This window comes from Podarcis filfolensis (genome assembly GCF_964270895.1).
Source record: "Podarcis filfolensis genome assembly, chromosome: 4".
Lineage (NCBI taxonomy): Eukaryota > Metazoa > Chordata > Lepidosauria > Squamata > Lacertidae > Podarcis > Podarcis filfolensis.
This window is the reverse complement of record NC_139607.1, coordinates 99,790,517-99,805,461: the sequence shown is the minus strand read 5'-3', so window position 1 is coordinate 99,805,461 and position 14,945 is coordinate 99,790,517. Positions and strand designations below refer to the sequence as shown.

Below are 14,945 nucleotides of genomic sequence, written 5' to 3'. Positions count from 1 at the left end.
ATGGGAATTTCAGATAAATAAGCCAGTGGTGGCCGGAAAACGCATCAAAATCATTATCCCACCACATCTCAATTGTCTCGCGTGGCAGTCCAAAATATCCAGAGGGTACCAGGTTGGACATGGCTGGGTTAAACTATGGGGAAATTCAGGAGCTGCCATCTCACCAAGGGACTGAGACTAGATGTGCCCAAGCACAGTCAGGAAAGCGATCTAAACCCAGCTTGTTTTCCTCTACCCTCCTCATCCCTTTTTTCCTTTTGTGCCATGTCTTTCCAAACATGAGACAGCAGGCAAGGACTGGCTTTTTAAAACAGATCTTATCTTGGGCTGGGATTTCGTTGAGGGCGTTGTTGCTGTTACTGGTTATCTGCTGCTTGGACTACTCCAATGCGTTCTCTGTGGGGCTCCCTTTGAAGGTGACTCAGAAACTACTTCTAATCCAGAAGGCGGCTGCTGGACTGGTGACTGGGAGCGGCCAATAGGACCATACAACACCAGTCCTCAAAGATCTTCACTGGCTCCCGGGACGTTTCTGAGCACAATTCAAAGGGTTGGTGCTGACCTTTAGAGTCCTGAACAAGAGCAGTCTTTTCTGAATTTGCCAGATGGGGTGGATTAAAAGGGTGGCTCTCTCTTCGCGGGCCCAGTCTGCAGGAAAAGGAGCTTGCAAACTGGCTCCAGTAAAGGAGAGTGGCGCTCTCCAAGATTTCCCAAAAACACTCTGCACAGAGGTGTTATCTTGTGAAAACTCTGCCCTCGTGTGGAAGCAGTGGTGCATCTATGAGATTTAAAGCAGCTTTGGTTTTTGAGAAATGAAGGCAGAACGTACAAAGCCAATTGGCTCATCCCAGGCCAAAGTCCAAAGTCAAAGGGCTTTAAAGTGGCATTTCAGGAAGAGGAAAAGCTCCTTGGTTCAAATCATCATCATCATCGTTGTTGTTGTTGTTTAGTCGTTTAGTCGTGTCCGCCTCTTCATGACCCCCTGGACCAGAGCACGCCAGGCCCTCCTGTCTTCCATTGCCTCCCACAGTTTGGTCAAACTCATGCTGGTAGCTTCGAGAACACTGTCCCACCATCTCGTCCTCTGTTGTCCCCTTCTCCTTGTGCCCTCCATCTTTCCCAGCATCAGGGTCTTTTCCAGGGAGTCTTCTCTTCTCATGAGGTGGCCAAAGTACTGGAGCCTCAGCTTCAGGATCTGTCCTTCCAGGGAGCACTCAGGGCTGATTTCCTTAGGAATGGATCGGTTTGATCTTCTTGCAGTCCATGGGACTCTCAAGAGTCTCCTCCAGCACCAGAATTCAAAAGCATCAATTCTTCGGCGATCAGCCTTCTTTGTGGTCCAGCTCTCACTTCCATACATCACTACTGGGAAAACCAGAGCTTTGACTGTATGGACTATACTATACGGACCTTTGTCATCATCATTACTTGTCTTTATATTCGACTTTGTTCTCCAGGGAACTCAAGGTGATGTGCAGAGTTCTCCTCCTCTTCAGTTTACCCTCACGACAACCCTGCAGGTTGGGCTGAAAGGCAGAGACCTTGTCTCCCAAGGTCACCCAGGGAGCATCATGGCTGTGTAGGGATTTGATCCCTGGTCTCCCAGGTCCTACTCGGACACCCTAAACACTGCACCATCCTGACACTTTTCCACAACAAAATAGTCATAGAATCATAGGATTATGGAGTTGGAAGGGACCCCAAGGGCTATCCAATCCAACCCCCTTCTGAATTTCTTGCTTTTCCTCTCCGGCAATTAATTCCTTGCATCAATACTCTGGGGTCTCCTTTAGGCCCTTTTTCTAGCAAATGAGCCTGCAGAGAGTGAAGAAGAGTTGCGCTTTCTTCTTCCAAACAGGAGTGAACCCAACCAAAAAACCCTCTTTGCCTCTGCCTCCTAACCACCACCTTTCAGAAGCAGCTTCTGATGAGGCACATGTCAGGAAGGAAGTGTAGAAATCCTCATGGAGGAAGACTGATCATCCTGCCCTAGCTCCAACCCTTAAGACTCTTCTCACTTTCCTGCAACTTGCTCCCAAAAACCGCCCTTTTGGCAATGCAGAAGAAAGCCAGCGTCACATAACACCAGATTATCCTGGTGGAGGATCCTCTGACTTCCTTAGGGCCCGGGACCTCTAAACTATGATTATTCATGGACCTTAGGGTCCTCTGCAGGGCAGACCAGGAGAGGCTCTGTCCCAGGAGACCAGGGCCCTTCAGGATTTAACCACCTTCCGTCGGGCCTGTAAGACAGAGCTATTCCGCCTGGCTTTCAATTTGAACTTAGCCTGATCTTTTACTCCCCTTCCTTCCCTCCCTGTCCCCTTTTTATGAAGATTCCCCGCTCTGGGATCCCACAGCTAATTCTCCCCTGGTCTCCTCGCTGGTCCAAGTAAGACTAAATCAGGCAGCTAGCCCTGGTGATCATCTAATGTTTATTGGATGGATTTCCCCCCTAAACTGATTTTTGAATTCTGAATTTATTGTTATTCACATTTTATACTGCATTTTATGCTGGTTTTTGTTGCATCAATTATGTGTTTTAAATTTGTTGTTAGCCGCCCTGAGCCCAGTTTTCTGAACCGGGAAGAGCGGGGTATAAATAAAAATTTATTATTATTATTACGGTTAGAGCATCGGACTAGAACCTGGGAGACCGGGGTTCGAATCCCCACTCAGCCACGAAAGCTCACAGGGTGGCCTTGGGCCAGCCATTCACTCTCAGCTGAACCAACCTCGCAGGGTTGTTGGGAGAAGACGCCACCTGGAACTCCGGGGGGGGGGGAGGTGGTATACTAATGCCATAAATAAATACAGATGATATTAGAGCTTCCATGGGACATGTGGTCGCAAGTTCCCTCGCTCCTTTCCAGCCCCTTAATTCCCCACCTCAATCAGCTCCTCCGTCCAGACTTTCTTATCCATCTTGAGGCTCCGGACTTTGGTGACGTTGGGTCCCAGACCGCGGTGTTCTCCTGTGTCGGGAAGGAGAGGAACAATTTTTGAAAAGGCGCCGCGTTCCAAAATCGCAGCGCGGAGGCCTGGCGAGGAGGTCTTCCCCACTCGCTGACCTTGAGAACAGCTTCGCGCCTCAGTTTCTCGCTCCGTACATTTGCAAGGAGCAACGTTGCTTAAGGGAAAGAGAGGCTGAAAAAGGGCCAGAAGAGATACACTTTAAAAAAGAGCTTCAGCTATAAAGCTGAGCGACAACCCCATATGGAAAGCTTGCAGCATTCGGGACTTTCAAGTCTAGATTACCCAATGCCTGCGGGAAACCGGGAAACAGGATTCGAGCAGAAGAGCAACTCTCTCCTCCTACTCTTCCAGGTACTGGGATTTGAGAAGCATTGCTTTTTAAAAAATAATTTTATTTATAATTTTCCAACAACACATAATGGCAGCATATAAACCTTGGCTTCCCTTCCCCCTTCCATGAAGTCCTTTAACAAAACCTGCTCTGCTGCAGATTTTCATCAGTCCATATCTGCTTCTGCTCATGTTACCTTTCCATACTCGATATACTTTCTACGGCTGGAATTATTTGGATTCAGGAGGATTGCTGCCTCCAACGGTGGAGGCAGAGAATAGCCATCCTGGCTAGAAGCCACTGGTAGCCCTCTCCTCCTCCACGAATTTGCCTAATCTTCTTTTAAAGCCATCCTAGTTGGCGATCCCCACTGCCTCCTATGGCAGGGAGTTCCAAGGTTTAACCAGGAAGAAAGGCTTCCTTTTGTCTGTCCAGATCAGCGAGAAGCACTGCGGGACCCATTTTCATCCGATGAATCTTTCAAAAAGTTGCTTGGCCTGTTTTCTGTTTGTTTTATGGTTCTCTTTGAAAACCCAGATTAATAAAATGATTGGGGGTGGGAGAGAGAGAAACAAATCGTTCCTTACCTGCACATCTCTTGCAGATGACCACACAGAGGTTGATGGAGCCCCAGTCAGGTTTTGGGGAGCCGCAGTCAGCGCAGAAGCAGTTTTCCTCCACCTTCCAAATCCTCTCGGCCACCTCAAAGTTGGAAAGTGCTTCGGCGATGGACTGCTGCATGGCCTCCACCCATTCCTCCTTCTCCTGGTCGGATTCTGCAATGAAGCTGGGAAAGGCGAGAAGAGCAGCAGGTTAGGGATTGAGGACCAATCCTGTGCGATATCTAGGACTGAGGGGAGGAATCTGGAAGTGGAACAGATGGAGGCTAAACAGGAGCAGCGGCCAGAACCGGCAGCAGGTGGGTCAGAGCCAGCAAATTCTGGTTTGGGTCATATGCTCCCTTCCTGCGCAGTTCTGCAACGACAAAATGTAACTATGCAAGAATAAAATAAAAAAAAATTCCTTCCAGCAGCACCTTAGAGCTCAACTAAGTTTGTTCTGGGTATGAGCTTTTGTGTGCATGCGCACTTCTTCAGATACACTGAAACAGAAGTCACCAGGCCCTTATATATAGTGAGAGGGTGGGGAGGGGTTTTTCTCAGAAGGGTGGTGGGAATGGGTGATTGGCAGATAGGTGTGGTAAACCTGTTGACGACTGTTAACGACTACAATTGGGCTTACAGGAAAAAGCAAGGGGTGAGATGGCTAAAAATAGCTTTATCATGTATAATAAGATAAGAATCCAATGTCTCTATTCAGACCAGGCCTCTCCATGGTTTTAAGTTTGGTAATAAGTTGCAATTCAGCAACTTCTCTTTCCAGTCTATTTCTGAAATTCTTTTGTAATAAGACAGCTACTTTGAGATCTTGTATAGAATGTCCTGGGAGACTGAAGTGTTCTCCTACTGGTTTCTCTGTCTTGTGATTCCTGATGTCAGATTTATGTCCATTTATCCTTTGGCGTAGGGTTTGGCCTGTTTGTCCAATATAGAGAGCTGAAGGACACTGTTGGCATTTGATGGCATACAGAATGTTAGAAGATGAGCAATTAAATAGTCCTGAGATGGTATGTTTGATGTTGTTGGGGCCAGTAACGGTGTTGTCTGGGTGTAAAGGTAAAGGTAAAGGGACCCCTGACCATTAGGTCCAGTCGTGGGTGACTCTGGGGTTGCGGCGCTCATCTCGCTTTATTGGCCGAGGGAGCCGGCGTACAGCTTCCGGGTCATGTGGCCAGCATGACTAAGCCGCTTCTGGCGAACCAGAGCAGCGCACGGAAACGCCGTTTACTTTCCCGCCGGAGCGGTACCTATTTATCTACTTGCACTTTGACGTGCTTTTGAACTGCTAGGTGGGCAGGAGCAGGGACCGAGCAACGGGAGCTCACCCCGTCGTGGGGATTCGAACCGCCTACCTTCTGATCGGCAAGTCCTAGGCTATGTGGTTTAGCCCACAGCGCCACCCGCGTCCCTGTCTGGGTGTATGTGGTAGCAAAGTTGGCATCTGGGTTTATTGCAGGCTCTGGTACCAGTGTCCATGTTAAGTCTGGTTGTTGTATTATTGTGGGTGAGGAGTTGTTTAAGATTGGGTCTGTAGGCGATGAAAGGTTTTCCTCCCAGAGCTTGAGAAAGAGAACTGTCATTGTCTAGGAGAGGTTGTAGATCTCTGATGATGCGTTGTGCTGTTTTAACTTGGGAGCTGTATGTGATTACTAGTGGTGTTCTGATATTTTCTTTTTTGGGTCTGTCTTGCAGCAAATTCTCTCTGGGTATCAGTCTGGCTCTGTTGATCTGTTGTTTAACTTCATCGGGCGGATATTTTAGTATCTGAAGAAGTGTGCATGCACACGAAAGCTCATACCAATAACCAACTTAGTTAGTTTCTAAGGTGCTACTGGAAGGAATTTTTTTATTTTGTTTCGACTACGGCAGACCAACACGGCTACCTACCTGTAACTAGAACTATGCAAGAATAGCCTGCCCATCTAGTCTGGCGTCCTGTTCTCACTGTGGCCAACCTTAATGGGAAATGCCGGATCCGGGCCCCGGAGGCCTCTCCCTTCCTGCAATCTCCAGTAACTGGGACCCAGAAGTTTCAACGACTGCAAGATGTCAGAGATGGAACCAGGGTTCTTCTGTGGCAAAGCAAGGGAGTCTGCGGCTGTTGAGCTCAGCCCTTTCCCAAAACACACAGGGGCAGGATGAGGCCTTTCTGCGTTAGCAGCCGTCATTACCTGAAGATCCGGTAGGGTGTCGTCAAGTCAAAGCCCCTCCTGTCCACATCCTTGACGTTGCCCACGTTCATTTCGATGTAGGTGATCCCGATGCCCAGGCGGAATTCCTAAGCCGAGAGCACAAGAATTGGAAGCGAGGCCTCAATTGCAATCCGTACTGGATTGGAAAGTGGTTTCACAATGGAAGGATCGTCTCCACCCCCATCATTGAACCTGGACACTGAGATCCAGCTCTGAGGGCCTTCTGGTGGTTCCCTCCCTGTGAGAAGCGAAGCTACAGGGAACCAGGCAGAGGGCCTTCTCGGTGGTGGCACCCTCCCTGTGGAACGCCCTCCCATCAGATGTCAACGAGATAAACAACTATCTGACTTCCTATAGAAGAGTCCCGTACGCACTTTGCGCCTGCCCATTAGGGGAAATAGGAAACCCCAAACATATATATTTTTAGATGTCCTTTTTATGTTGAGATTCGTAGAGACACCATTGATCCTTCGCTGAAGAGGCTTGCCGATCTTTCAGACAAGTCTAAACTTAATTCTCTCCTCTTAGGCAAAGATCACAAGACGACCTGGCTGGTAGCAAGATTCTGCGCCCAAATTTGTAGGCACAGATCATCCTCTAGAATAAAATAGCTTACTAGGGAAATGCTGAAGTCGCCCTTTGGGGCACCTCAGGGTCAATTTTTATGGCAGCCCAAATCTCAGTTGTACGGGTGTATGTATATATCTCAATTTTAACTCATGAGCTATTGCTGCAATCTGCTCTGGTTGTATATTTTATCTTTATGAACGCTGTTTTTATTGTGTTATGCAAGCTGGTCTTTGACCGTAATCAATTATCTCATCCAACTATCTGACTTTCAGAAGACATCTGAAGGCAACCCTGTTTAGGGAAGTTTTTAATCCTAGCTAGGAGCCCTCGATAGCCCTCTCCATGAATTTGTCCAATCCTCTTTTGAAGCCATCCAAATTGGCGGCCTCCTGTGGCAGATAGTTCCGCAGTTCACTTGTGGTGCATACTCACCTCTGCGTTCTTGTAGAGAAAAACTTTCTCCCCGGCCACCACAACATACAGCTTGTTTTTAAATCCTCGCAGCTCCAAGAAGCCGCTTTTGTCCACCGAGTCGAAACTGCCGCCGGGCACCTGGAAGGCGGACGCTCTGTCCAAACACCTTGACTTCTTCTCGTCCACTACCTTCTGAAGGGCCCTGATCCACTCGTTGCGATCCGCTGCAGCGCAGGAGACACCGTTGGTATTTAGGGAAACGAAACGAAACTGTTCTCAGACGGCGCTACTTCGTTGTGGGGGGGGGTCCCGTGTATAACGTTCTCCCAGCAGGGGAGGAGAAATCAAAGAATCTAGGTGGCCATCACTGGTTCCTGTGGCAAGGAGTTCCACAGTTGAACTATATGAAGAAGTTCTCTCTTTTGGATTATGGAAATAATCCATAATGAATTGGAAAAAAATGTTTAAATGTACTTTTCAAAAAAAAAACCAACAGAGTCCTTTTTGCTGGGGATAATTCAGACTGAAATTCCCAGGTGTCAAAAAAGGTTGTTTATGTATGCAACAACTGCGGCCCGTGTTTTGTTAGCCCAAAAATGGAAAACGAGCGAGGTCCCAATCAAAGAAGAATGGCAACTTAAATTGACAGAATATGCGCAGCTTGCAGACTTAACATTAGAATAAGAGAACAAGAAGAACATATGTTTAAAGGAGATTGGAAAAATGTTTATTGAATATATGGGAAATAACAGTGTACAGCTGAAAACGTTGCCAGTATTAAGATGAATTCAACAGCATAGATAAGTTTTGATGCATGCAATAATAGAATACTGAGTGGTATAGTTTTTTGTAAAATATGCAGGGATTTATGATATGTAAAATGAACCATGGAAAGAGAAGAAGGGGAGTCGTTGATATTTTAAGGGTGTTTAAATGAGCATTTTAAATTGTAAAACAGGAAATTTAATAGCATTGTGAGAGAGGGAGGAAGGGAGAAAAATCTCACCTACCGTCAGTCTCAGCCCGGAAAGCAAAGGTCCGGTTGTTGGTGATCACCTCAAATTTCTGGTCCCCGATACTGGCCACACGGGTAATACAGCATATGGGGATGAGGCGTTTGGAGTAAACGTCCTGCAACATTGGAAAGAGAGGTTGGTCAACAGAACGTATGATCGCGACGATTCATTCGGAGCGTGGCTTTTGTACGCTACCTGCAGGCTCGCAATCAAAACAAATGCAACAGACACATACGCACACATGCAAGGAAAGAAGGATGAGGAGGGCAGAGGAAAAAGCAAAACCCAGCCACCAGTTTCTCAGCAGTTCTTCAGGGGCAGGAGACTGGCACAATGGGAAATATGGGGACCGAGCGAGGCACTCAATATTTAATTCCTAGTATTTTGGGGGGGAAGCCTTAAAAATAGCTCAAAACAATTATTTTCAGTTCTGTCCAGATTTTCACTTTTTGGAATATGGCAACCCTACCTTAGCGACTCTAAGCCCCTATAAAGAACTACACTTCCCAGCACTCTTTGGGGGAAGCGATGGCTGGTACTGATTTAAATTTATCCTGCAGGTGGGCGGGGGGGGGGCTGAGTTAGGGCACAAAATTGGTGCAGAATGTGGAAAGGGATAGGCTATTCCTCCGAACCCATCTAGCCCCATTGCTTTCCATAAGGAGAGCCTTATGGAAAGCAGGAATGCCGACCAAGGAAGAACGGCAGATGAAATTAATGGACTACGCAGTAATGGAAAGAATTAGAAACCAGGAAGAACCCATTTTTTAATAAAGAAGGGGGCAAGTATATAATTTATTGGAAAAATTACTGGAAACAATTAAATTCATTAGCAGTATTGATTTAAAACTTGCAGTTAATTTTTTTAACTAAGGGGTACTTAAGGGTTTGCTAAAAATTGGAATAATAAAAGATATGTGGTGGGGTTGGGAATTGTAACCTAAGGATCCACAAAGTGGGGGGGGGAGTCAAAGGGGTTCTTTGTATTGTTTCCCCCTCCTCCATGAATTTGTCCAACCCTCTTTCAAAGTGGGCGGCCATCCCTGTCTCCTGTGGCAGGGAGTTCCACAGTCTAACTGCGCTCTGCATGGACCTATCTTTCCCCCGCTCACCTTCTCATTGTCAAAGTAGCGGAGGTTGTCGCTATCCAATTTCACCCATCGCTTCTGGTAGATATAGGACCTGGAGCCGGAAAAGACTGTTAACTGGGGTGCTCTGTGGGTCAGCAGGGTGGTCCTTAAGGAGGTAAAATCAGGCGGTCAATAAATGGCAGGATTCCCACCCCATTATTTTATTATCATTTATTAAATAATCTTGCCCAAGACAACCCAAAGCAGCTTATAACCGCATGGAAACCGCAGGATCATTTCGGAGGAGAATCTCTTTTCGTAAACCGCTTTGTGGTTATTTGCAGTCAAGCGGCATATATAATTTTTACGAAATAAAATAAAATTGTCTTGAAAGAAGTTTCTTCTATCACGGGACAGGCGATGCAACCTGATCCGAGGCTGGCATTCTTTTACTTTTATTTTTTTGTTCAGTGCAAAATTACAACAAAAATTACCAACATTGAATCCAAAATAAAACAGTACAAACAAGAAAAGAAAAACACAAGAGAAAAAAGAACACAAAAAACAAAAACACACATCTACAAATAAAACAATATCATCCTTCTAATCTAATCATTACATACAAAATCACATATTAACTTCCTTCCTTTGTTCTAAGACCTCAAAATTTTTACTCTTTCGAAGTTGTTGTGTCTAATGTAGATTACCTCTATCTTTATACTTTTTACACCCTTTTCCTCTTTCTTTAACCCTCCAGGGTTAAAGGCTGGCATTCTTAAATCTGTTTGTAGACAACCATATGCATTTCAGGGCCCGCTAATCTTTTTCATGTCTGCAGCTGGAAAAACAGCAGCACAACATTGGGGAAAGAGCTGCCGACTCAACTCTATAGAGCCGGGGGGCGGGGGGGATAGACTATGGAACTACAGCCCCCATTGAGAAACCTGACAAAGCATCTTAGAGCACTCAGGAACACAAAAGCGGTTTTGAAAACTGGCTGGTATACCCAGTGCATCAAAAAGGGCAATTATTATTATTATTATTATTAATTATTAGATTTATATTGCGCTGGGGGGGGTGGCGTGCCAAGCCGCAATGCTGCCTGTCAAATTAACTGAATAAGCAGATTTGCCCCCAAGCGGATCCAATCGGTTTTTCTTTTGCCCAGCCGCTTTCCCACCGAAAAGGAGCAAACAGGGTTTTTTCTGAACATGGTTATTGGTTCTGATTCAGCAGCAAACAGTGTTTTTTCCCCGGGAGGGTGGGGAGCAACGGGGCAAAAGAAAAATCTCTTGAACCTGTGCCTGGAGTCTTTAACATCAGCAGTCAGGAGCGTTCAGCCCTGTTTTTGAGTTTCTGCCCTGTTTCGGAGTTTGTTTGAAACTTAAAATCTCAATTTCTTATTGCTACTGCTTGGTTCTCTTAAATAGGGCTATGTTTAAAACTTGTCATTGAGGTTTTCATACGTTTTATGTAAACTCAAGGAAGCGTTTCAGCCCTGCTCTTGAGTTTGTTTGATATCACTTAAAATCATTTAAGGTTTATAAATTTCTTTATTTCCTTCTGAGGAAACTGATTAGTTCAGTGAAACGAGTTTTGTAGCCGGCATCTCGTTAAGTCTTTGTTTAATTCTAAGTTAACTTTTCCTTATTTTTATTTTTTTATTTTTTTGTTATTTCATCCAATTCTATAATCGAATACTTCTCGTTTCAGGGATTTTCACGGCAATTCTTTTGTTTTGTGCAATTTCTTGCTTCCGTGACTTTTTTCCACTGCAAACAAACACAGGGGCTTGAAGCAGATCAGGGTCTTAATAAAACCAGGCGCACGTTATCACAAGGGCAGCCACCGCCAACCTGCCAGGTGTTTTGGTACTACAACTCCCATCGGCTTTTGCAGGGGAGGCACAATTTTGCTTTGCTCACCCCTGAGGCGGGTTCTTATCCAGCCAGCCCGCCTTGATGACAGGCGAGAGCTGAGAGGAAGAGTCTGTCCTGTTCATCCCGTCGCCGTGGAGGCTCAAGGCGCCCATGGACAGAGTGCTGCCGGAGTACGAATTCAGCCCGCAGTCATTCCAGTGGTTGCTGCTGTGGAGAAAAAAGAGGGGTGACACATCAGGCCTTGCAGGGGGGGGATTCGAACCCAGGCCTCCTAGGTGCTAGTCCAGGGGTCAGCAACGTTTTTCAGCCGTGGGCTGGTCCACCGTCCCTCAGACCTTGTGGGGGGCCAGACTATATTTTGGAAAAAGAAATGAACGAATTCCTATGCCCCACAAATAACCCAGAGATGCATTTTAAATAAAAGGACACATTCTACTCATGTAAAAACATGCTGCTTCCCGGACCGTCCGTGGGCTGGATTGAGAAGGCAATTGGGCCGTATCCGGCCCCCGGGCCTTAGGTTGCCAACCCCTGGTCTAGATCAAGCACGTCCAACTCCCTAGAGACTGCGATCTACTCACAGTATCTGAAGAAGTGTGAATGCACACGAAAACTCACACCAATAACAAACTTACAGTGGTACCTCGGGTTAAGAACTTAATTCGTTCTGGAGGTCCGTTCTTAACCTGAAACTGTTCTTAACCTGAAGCACCACTTTAGCTAATAGGGCCTCCCACTGTCGCCACGCGATTTCTGTTCTCATCCTGAAGCAAAGTTCTTAACCTGAAGCACTGTTTCTGGGTTAGCGGAGTCTGTAACCTGAAGCGTATGTAAGCTGAAGCATCTGTAACCTGAAGTGTCTGTAACCTGAGGTACCACTGTAGTTGGTCTCTAAGGTGCTACTGGAAGGAATTGTTTTATTTTGTTTCGACTACGGCAGACCAACACGGCTACCTACCTGTATAAAAAAACTGGCATAGATCTATCCATTGTCATTGTGAGGAGGAAGAGCGTGGGTGTTGTGTATATACAATCGGATCTTGGTTCTTGGACGGAATCAGTTCCGGAAGTCTGTTCGACTTCCAAAAACGTTCAAAAACCAAGGCGCGCCTTCTGATTAGCTGCAGGAGTTTCCTGCACTCAATCGGAAGCCGTGGAAGCCACGTCGAATGTTCAGCTGGGTCCCTTCCAACACTACGACCCCCTCGATCGTTTCGGTTGCTCTTTTTCTGGACCTTGCATAGCTTGTCTCTCAAGCGGAAACTCCTTCCTAGCTTTCGAAGGCATCCCTGGAAACAAGAGGGCGAGGCCAGATATTCCAGGTAAAGGTAAAGGGACCCCTGACCATTAGGTCCAGTCGCGGACGACTCTGGGGTTGCGGCGCTCATCTCACTTTATTGGCCGAGGGAGCCGGCGTACAGCTTCTGGGTCATGTGGCCAGCATGACTAAGCCGCTTCTGGCGAACCAGAGCAGCGCACGGAAACGCCGTTTACCTTCCCGCCGGAGTGGTACCTATTTATCTACTTGCACTTTGACGTGCTTTGGAACTGCTAGGTTGGCAGGAGCTGGGACCGAGCAACGGGAGCTCACCCCGTCACGGGGATTCGAACCACCAACCTTCTGATCGGCAAGCCCTAGGCTCTGTAACTTAAATACGTAGACCTTTTCCCTTTCCAACCTTTTCCCTGACAGAACTCAAGGTGTTTTCCAGATAAAAGGTAAAGGTAAAGGGACCCCTGACTATTAGGTCCAGTCGTGACCGACTCTGGGGTTGCAGCACTCATCTCGCTTTATTGTCCAAGGGAGCCGGCGTACAGCTTCCGGGTCATGTGGCCAGCAGGACTAAGCCGCTTCTGGCGAACCAGAGCAGCGCACGGAAACGCCGCTTACCTTCCCACCAGAGCAGTACCTATTTATCTACTTGCACTTTGACGTGCTTTCGAACTGCTAGGTTGGCAGGAGCAGGGACCGAAGAACGGGAGCTCACCCTGTTGCGGGGATTCGAACTGCCAAAACGCGCGCGCCCACACGTGCACAAACATAACCAAAGCAGCCCTCACTTGGTGGGCGACTCCTCCTTGAAATAATCCTCAATCAGCTCGTCTTCGCTCATCAGGCTGCTGAACCGGGCAGAGCGACGTTTCTGGGATGTCGACTCCACCGCCACGTCGTCCTGCAGAGGGAAGAAGACAAAAAGGAGTTGCACTTCGAAAAGCTCCCGGGCCTCAGAATTTATTATTATTATTATTATTATTATTATTATTATTATTATTAACGCCCCACAGGAAGACAGGAGTGCCTGGCATGCTCTGGTCCATGGGGTCACAAAGAGTCGGGCACGACTAAACAACAATCCCACCCATCTGGCTGGGTTTCCCCAGCCACTCTGGGCTGCTCCCAACCGACTATTAAAAACACAATAGAGCGTTAAACATTAAAAGCTTCCCTAAACAGGGCTGCCTTCAGATGTCTTCTAAAAGTCAGACATTTCCTTGAAATCTGATGGGAGGGCGTTCCACAGGGCGGGTGCCACCACCGAGAAGGCCCTCTGCCTGCTTCCCTATAACCTCACTTCTCGCAGGGAGGGAACCGCCAGAAGGCCCTTGGAGCTGGACCTCAGTGCCCGGGCAGAATGATGGAGGTGAAGACGCTCCTTCAGAGGCCCCATCTGTTTCAAGAGGCCCCATTAGCTAAAGTGGTGTTTCAGGTTAAGAACAGTTTCAGGTTAAAAACGGACCTCCGGAACAAATTAAGTACTTAACCTGAGGTACCACTGTATATATAATTTTTATTAAATTTCCTGTTTTACAATTTAGAATATTCATTTATACAATCTTAAAATATCAATCACTTCCCTTCTTCTCCTTCCATCGTTCATTCTGTATAGCATAAATCCCTGCATATTTTATATAAACTAAACCATTCCGTATGCCATCATAACTTATTCATAACTTATAAGAATTTATCTTATTGCTGCCAGAGTTTTCAGCTGCACACAGCTATTTCCCATATATTTCCCAATCTTCTCTAATCTTATGTTCTTCTTGTTCTCTTATTCTATATGTTAAGTCTGCGACTTGTGCATATTCCATCAGTTTAAGTTGCTGTTCTTCTTTAGCTAGGACCTCGTTCCATTTCCACTTTTGGGCTAACGAAACACAGGCCACAGTAGTGGCAGACATAAATAAACTTTTTTGACACCCCATACATTTGGACGGCCATCTGTCCTGGAAGCTTTAGCTGAGATCCCTGCTTTTCCTGGGGGTTGAGCTGGATGACCCTTGGGGTCCCTTACAACTTCACAATTCCAATGCTATGAGAACAAGCCTTTTCTGCAGTGGCCCCACACAGATGTGGAAGCATTAAATTAAAACCTAATTTGCCCAGCTCTTGCCCAAGGTAGCATGTGTTGCTAGGTTCTCTAAACTTAATTAAAAAAAAAATAGGGGGGGATAATTTCACATTTAAAAAAAAAATCAAATAGATGACAGCTTTAAAAACAGTTCAGAGAGTTTTGACCTGATCGGTGAAATGGCTCCATGTTGCAGCTCTGCAAAAGGTGAAGGGACCCCTGACCGTTAGGTCCAGTCGCGAACGACTCTGGGGTTGCGGTGCTCATCTCGCTTTATTGGCCGAGGGAGCCGGCGTACAGCTTCCGGGTCATGTGGCCAGCATGACTAAGCCGCTTCTGGCAAACCAGAGCAGCACACAGAAACACCGTTTACCTTCCCGCCGGAGCGGTACCTATTTATCTACTTGCACTTTGACGTGCTTTCGGACTGCTAGGTTGGCAGGAGCAGGGACCGAGCAACGGGAGCTCACCCTGTCATGGGGATTCGAACCGCCGACCTTCCAATCGGCAAGTCCTAGGCTTT

The 14,945-nt window shown here is 46.8% G+C and overlaps 1 protein-coding gene across 25 annotated transcripts in view; it reads right to left on the bottom strand.

Moving 5' to 3' along the window:
* Positions 1 to 14,945, bottom strand: part of ARAP1 (ArfGAP with RhoGAP domain, ankyrin repeat and PH domain 1) — a 135,769-nt gene that overhangs the window by 45,548 nt on the left and 75,276 nt on the right. For 9 of the 25 annotated variants that reach the window (XR_014547102.1, XM_083609551.1, XM_083609544.1 and 6 more), the window contains 8 exons: positions 13,131 to 13,243; positions 11,115 to 11,276; positions 9,232 to 9,355; positions 8,114 to 8,234; positions 7,122 to 7,327; positions 6,099 to 6,205; positions 3,895 to 4,094; positions 2,890 to 2,975 (listed from right to left, as the gene is read on the bottom strand). Coding sequence is in view for 21 of the 25 variants with exons in the window: in XM_083609551.1 (XP_083465677.1) it covers positions 2,890 to 2,975; positions 3,895 to 4,094; positions 6,099 to 6,205; positions 7,122 to 7,327; positions 8,114 to 8,234; positions 9,232 to 9,355; positions 11,115 to 11,276; positions 13,131 to 13,243 (1,119 nt within the window). In the remaining 4 variants the exon portion in view is untranslated. The remainder of the gene's footprint in view (positions 1 to 2,889; positions 2,976 to 3,894; positions 4,095 to 6,098; positions 6,206 to 7,121; positions 7,328 to 8,113; positions 8,235 to 9,231; positions 9,356 to 11,114; positions 11,277 to 13,130; positions 13,244 to 14,945) is intronic. The other 16 variants (XR_014547101.1, XM_083609541.1, XM_083609539.1 and 13 more) reach the window with 3 other exon arrangements.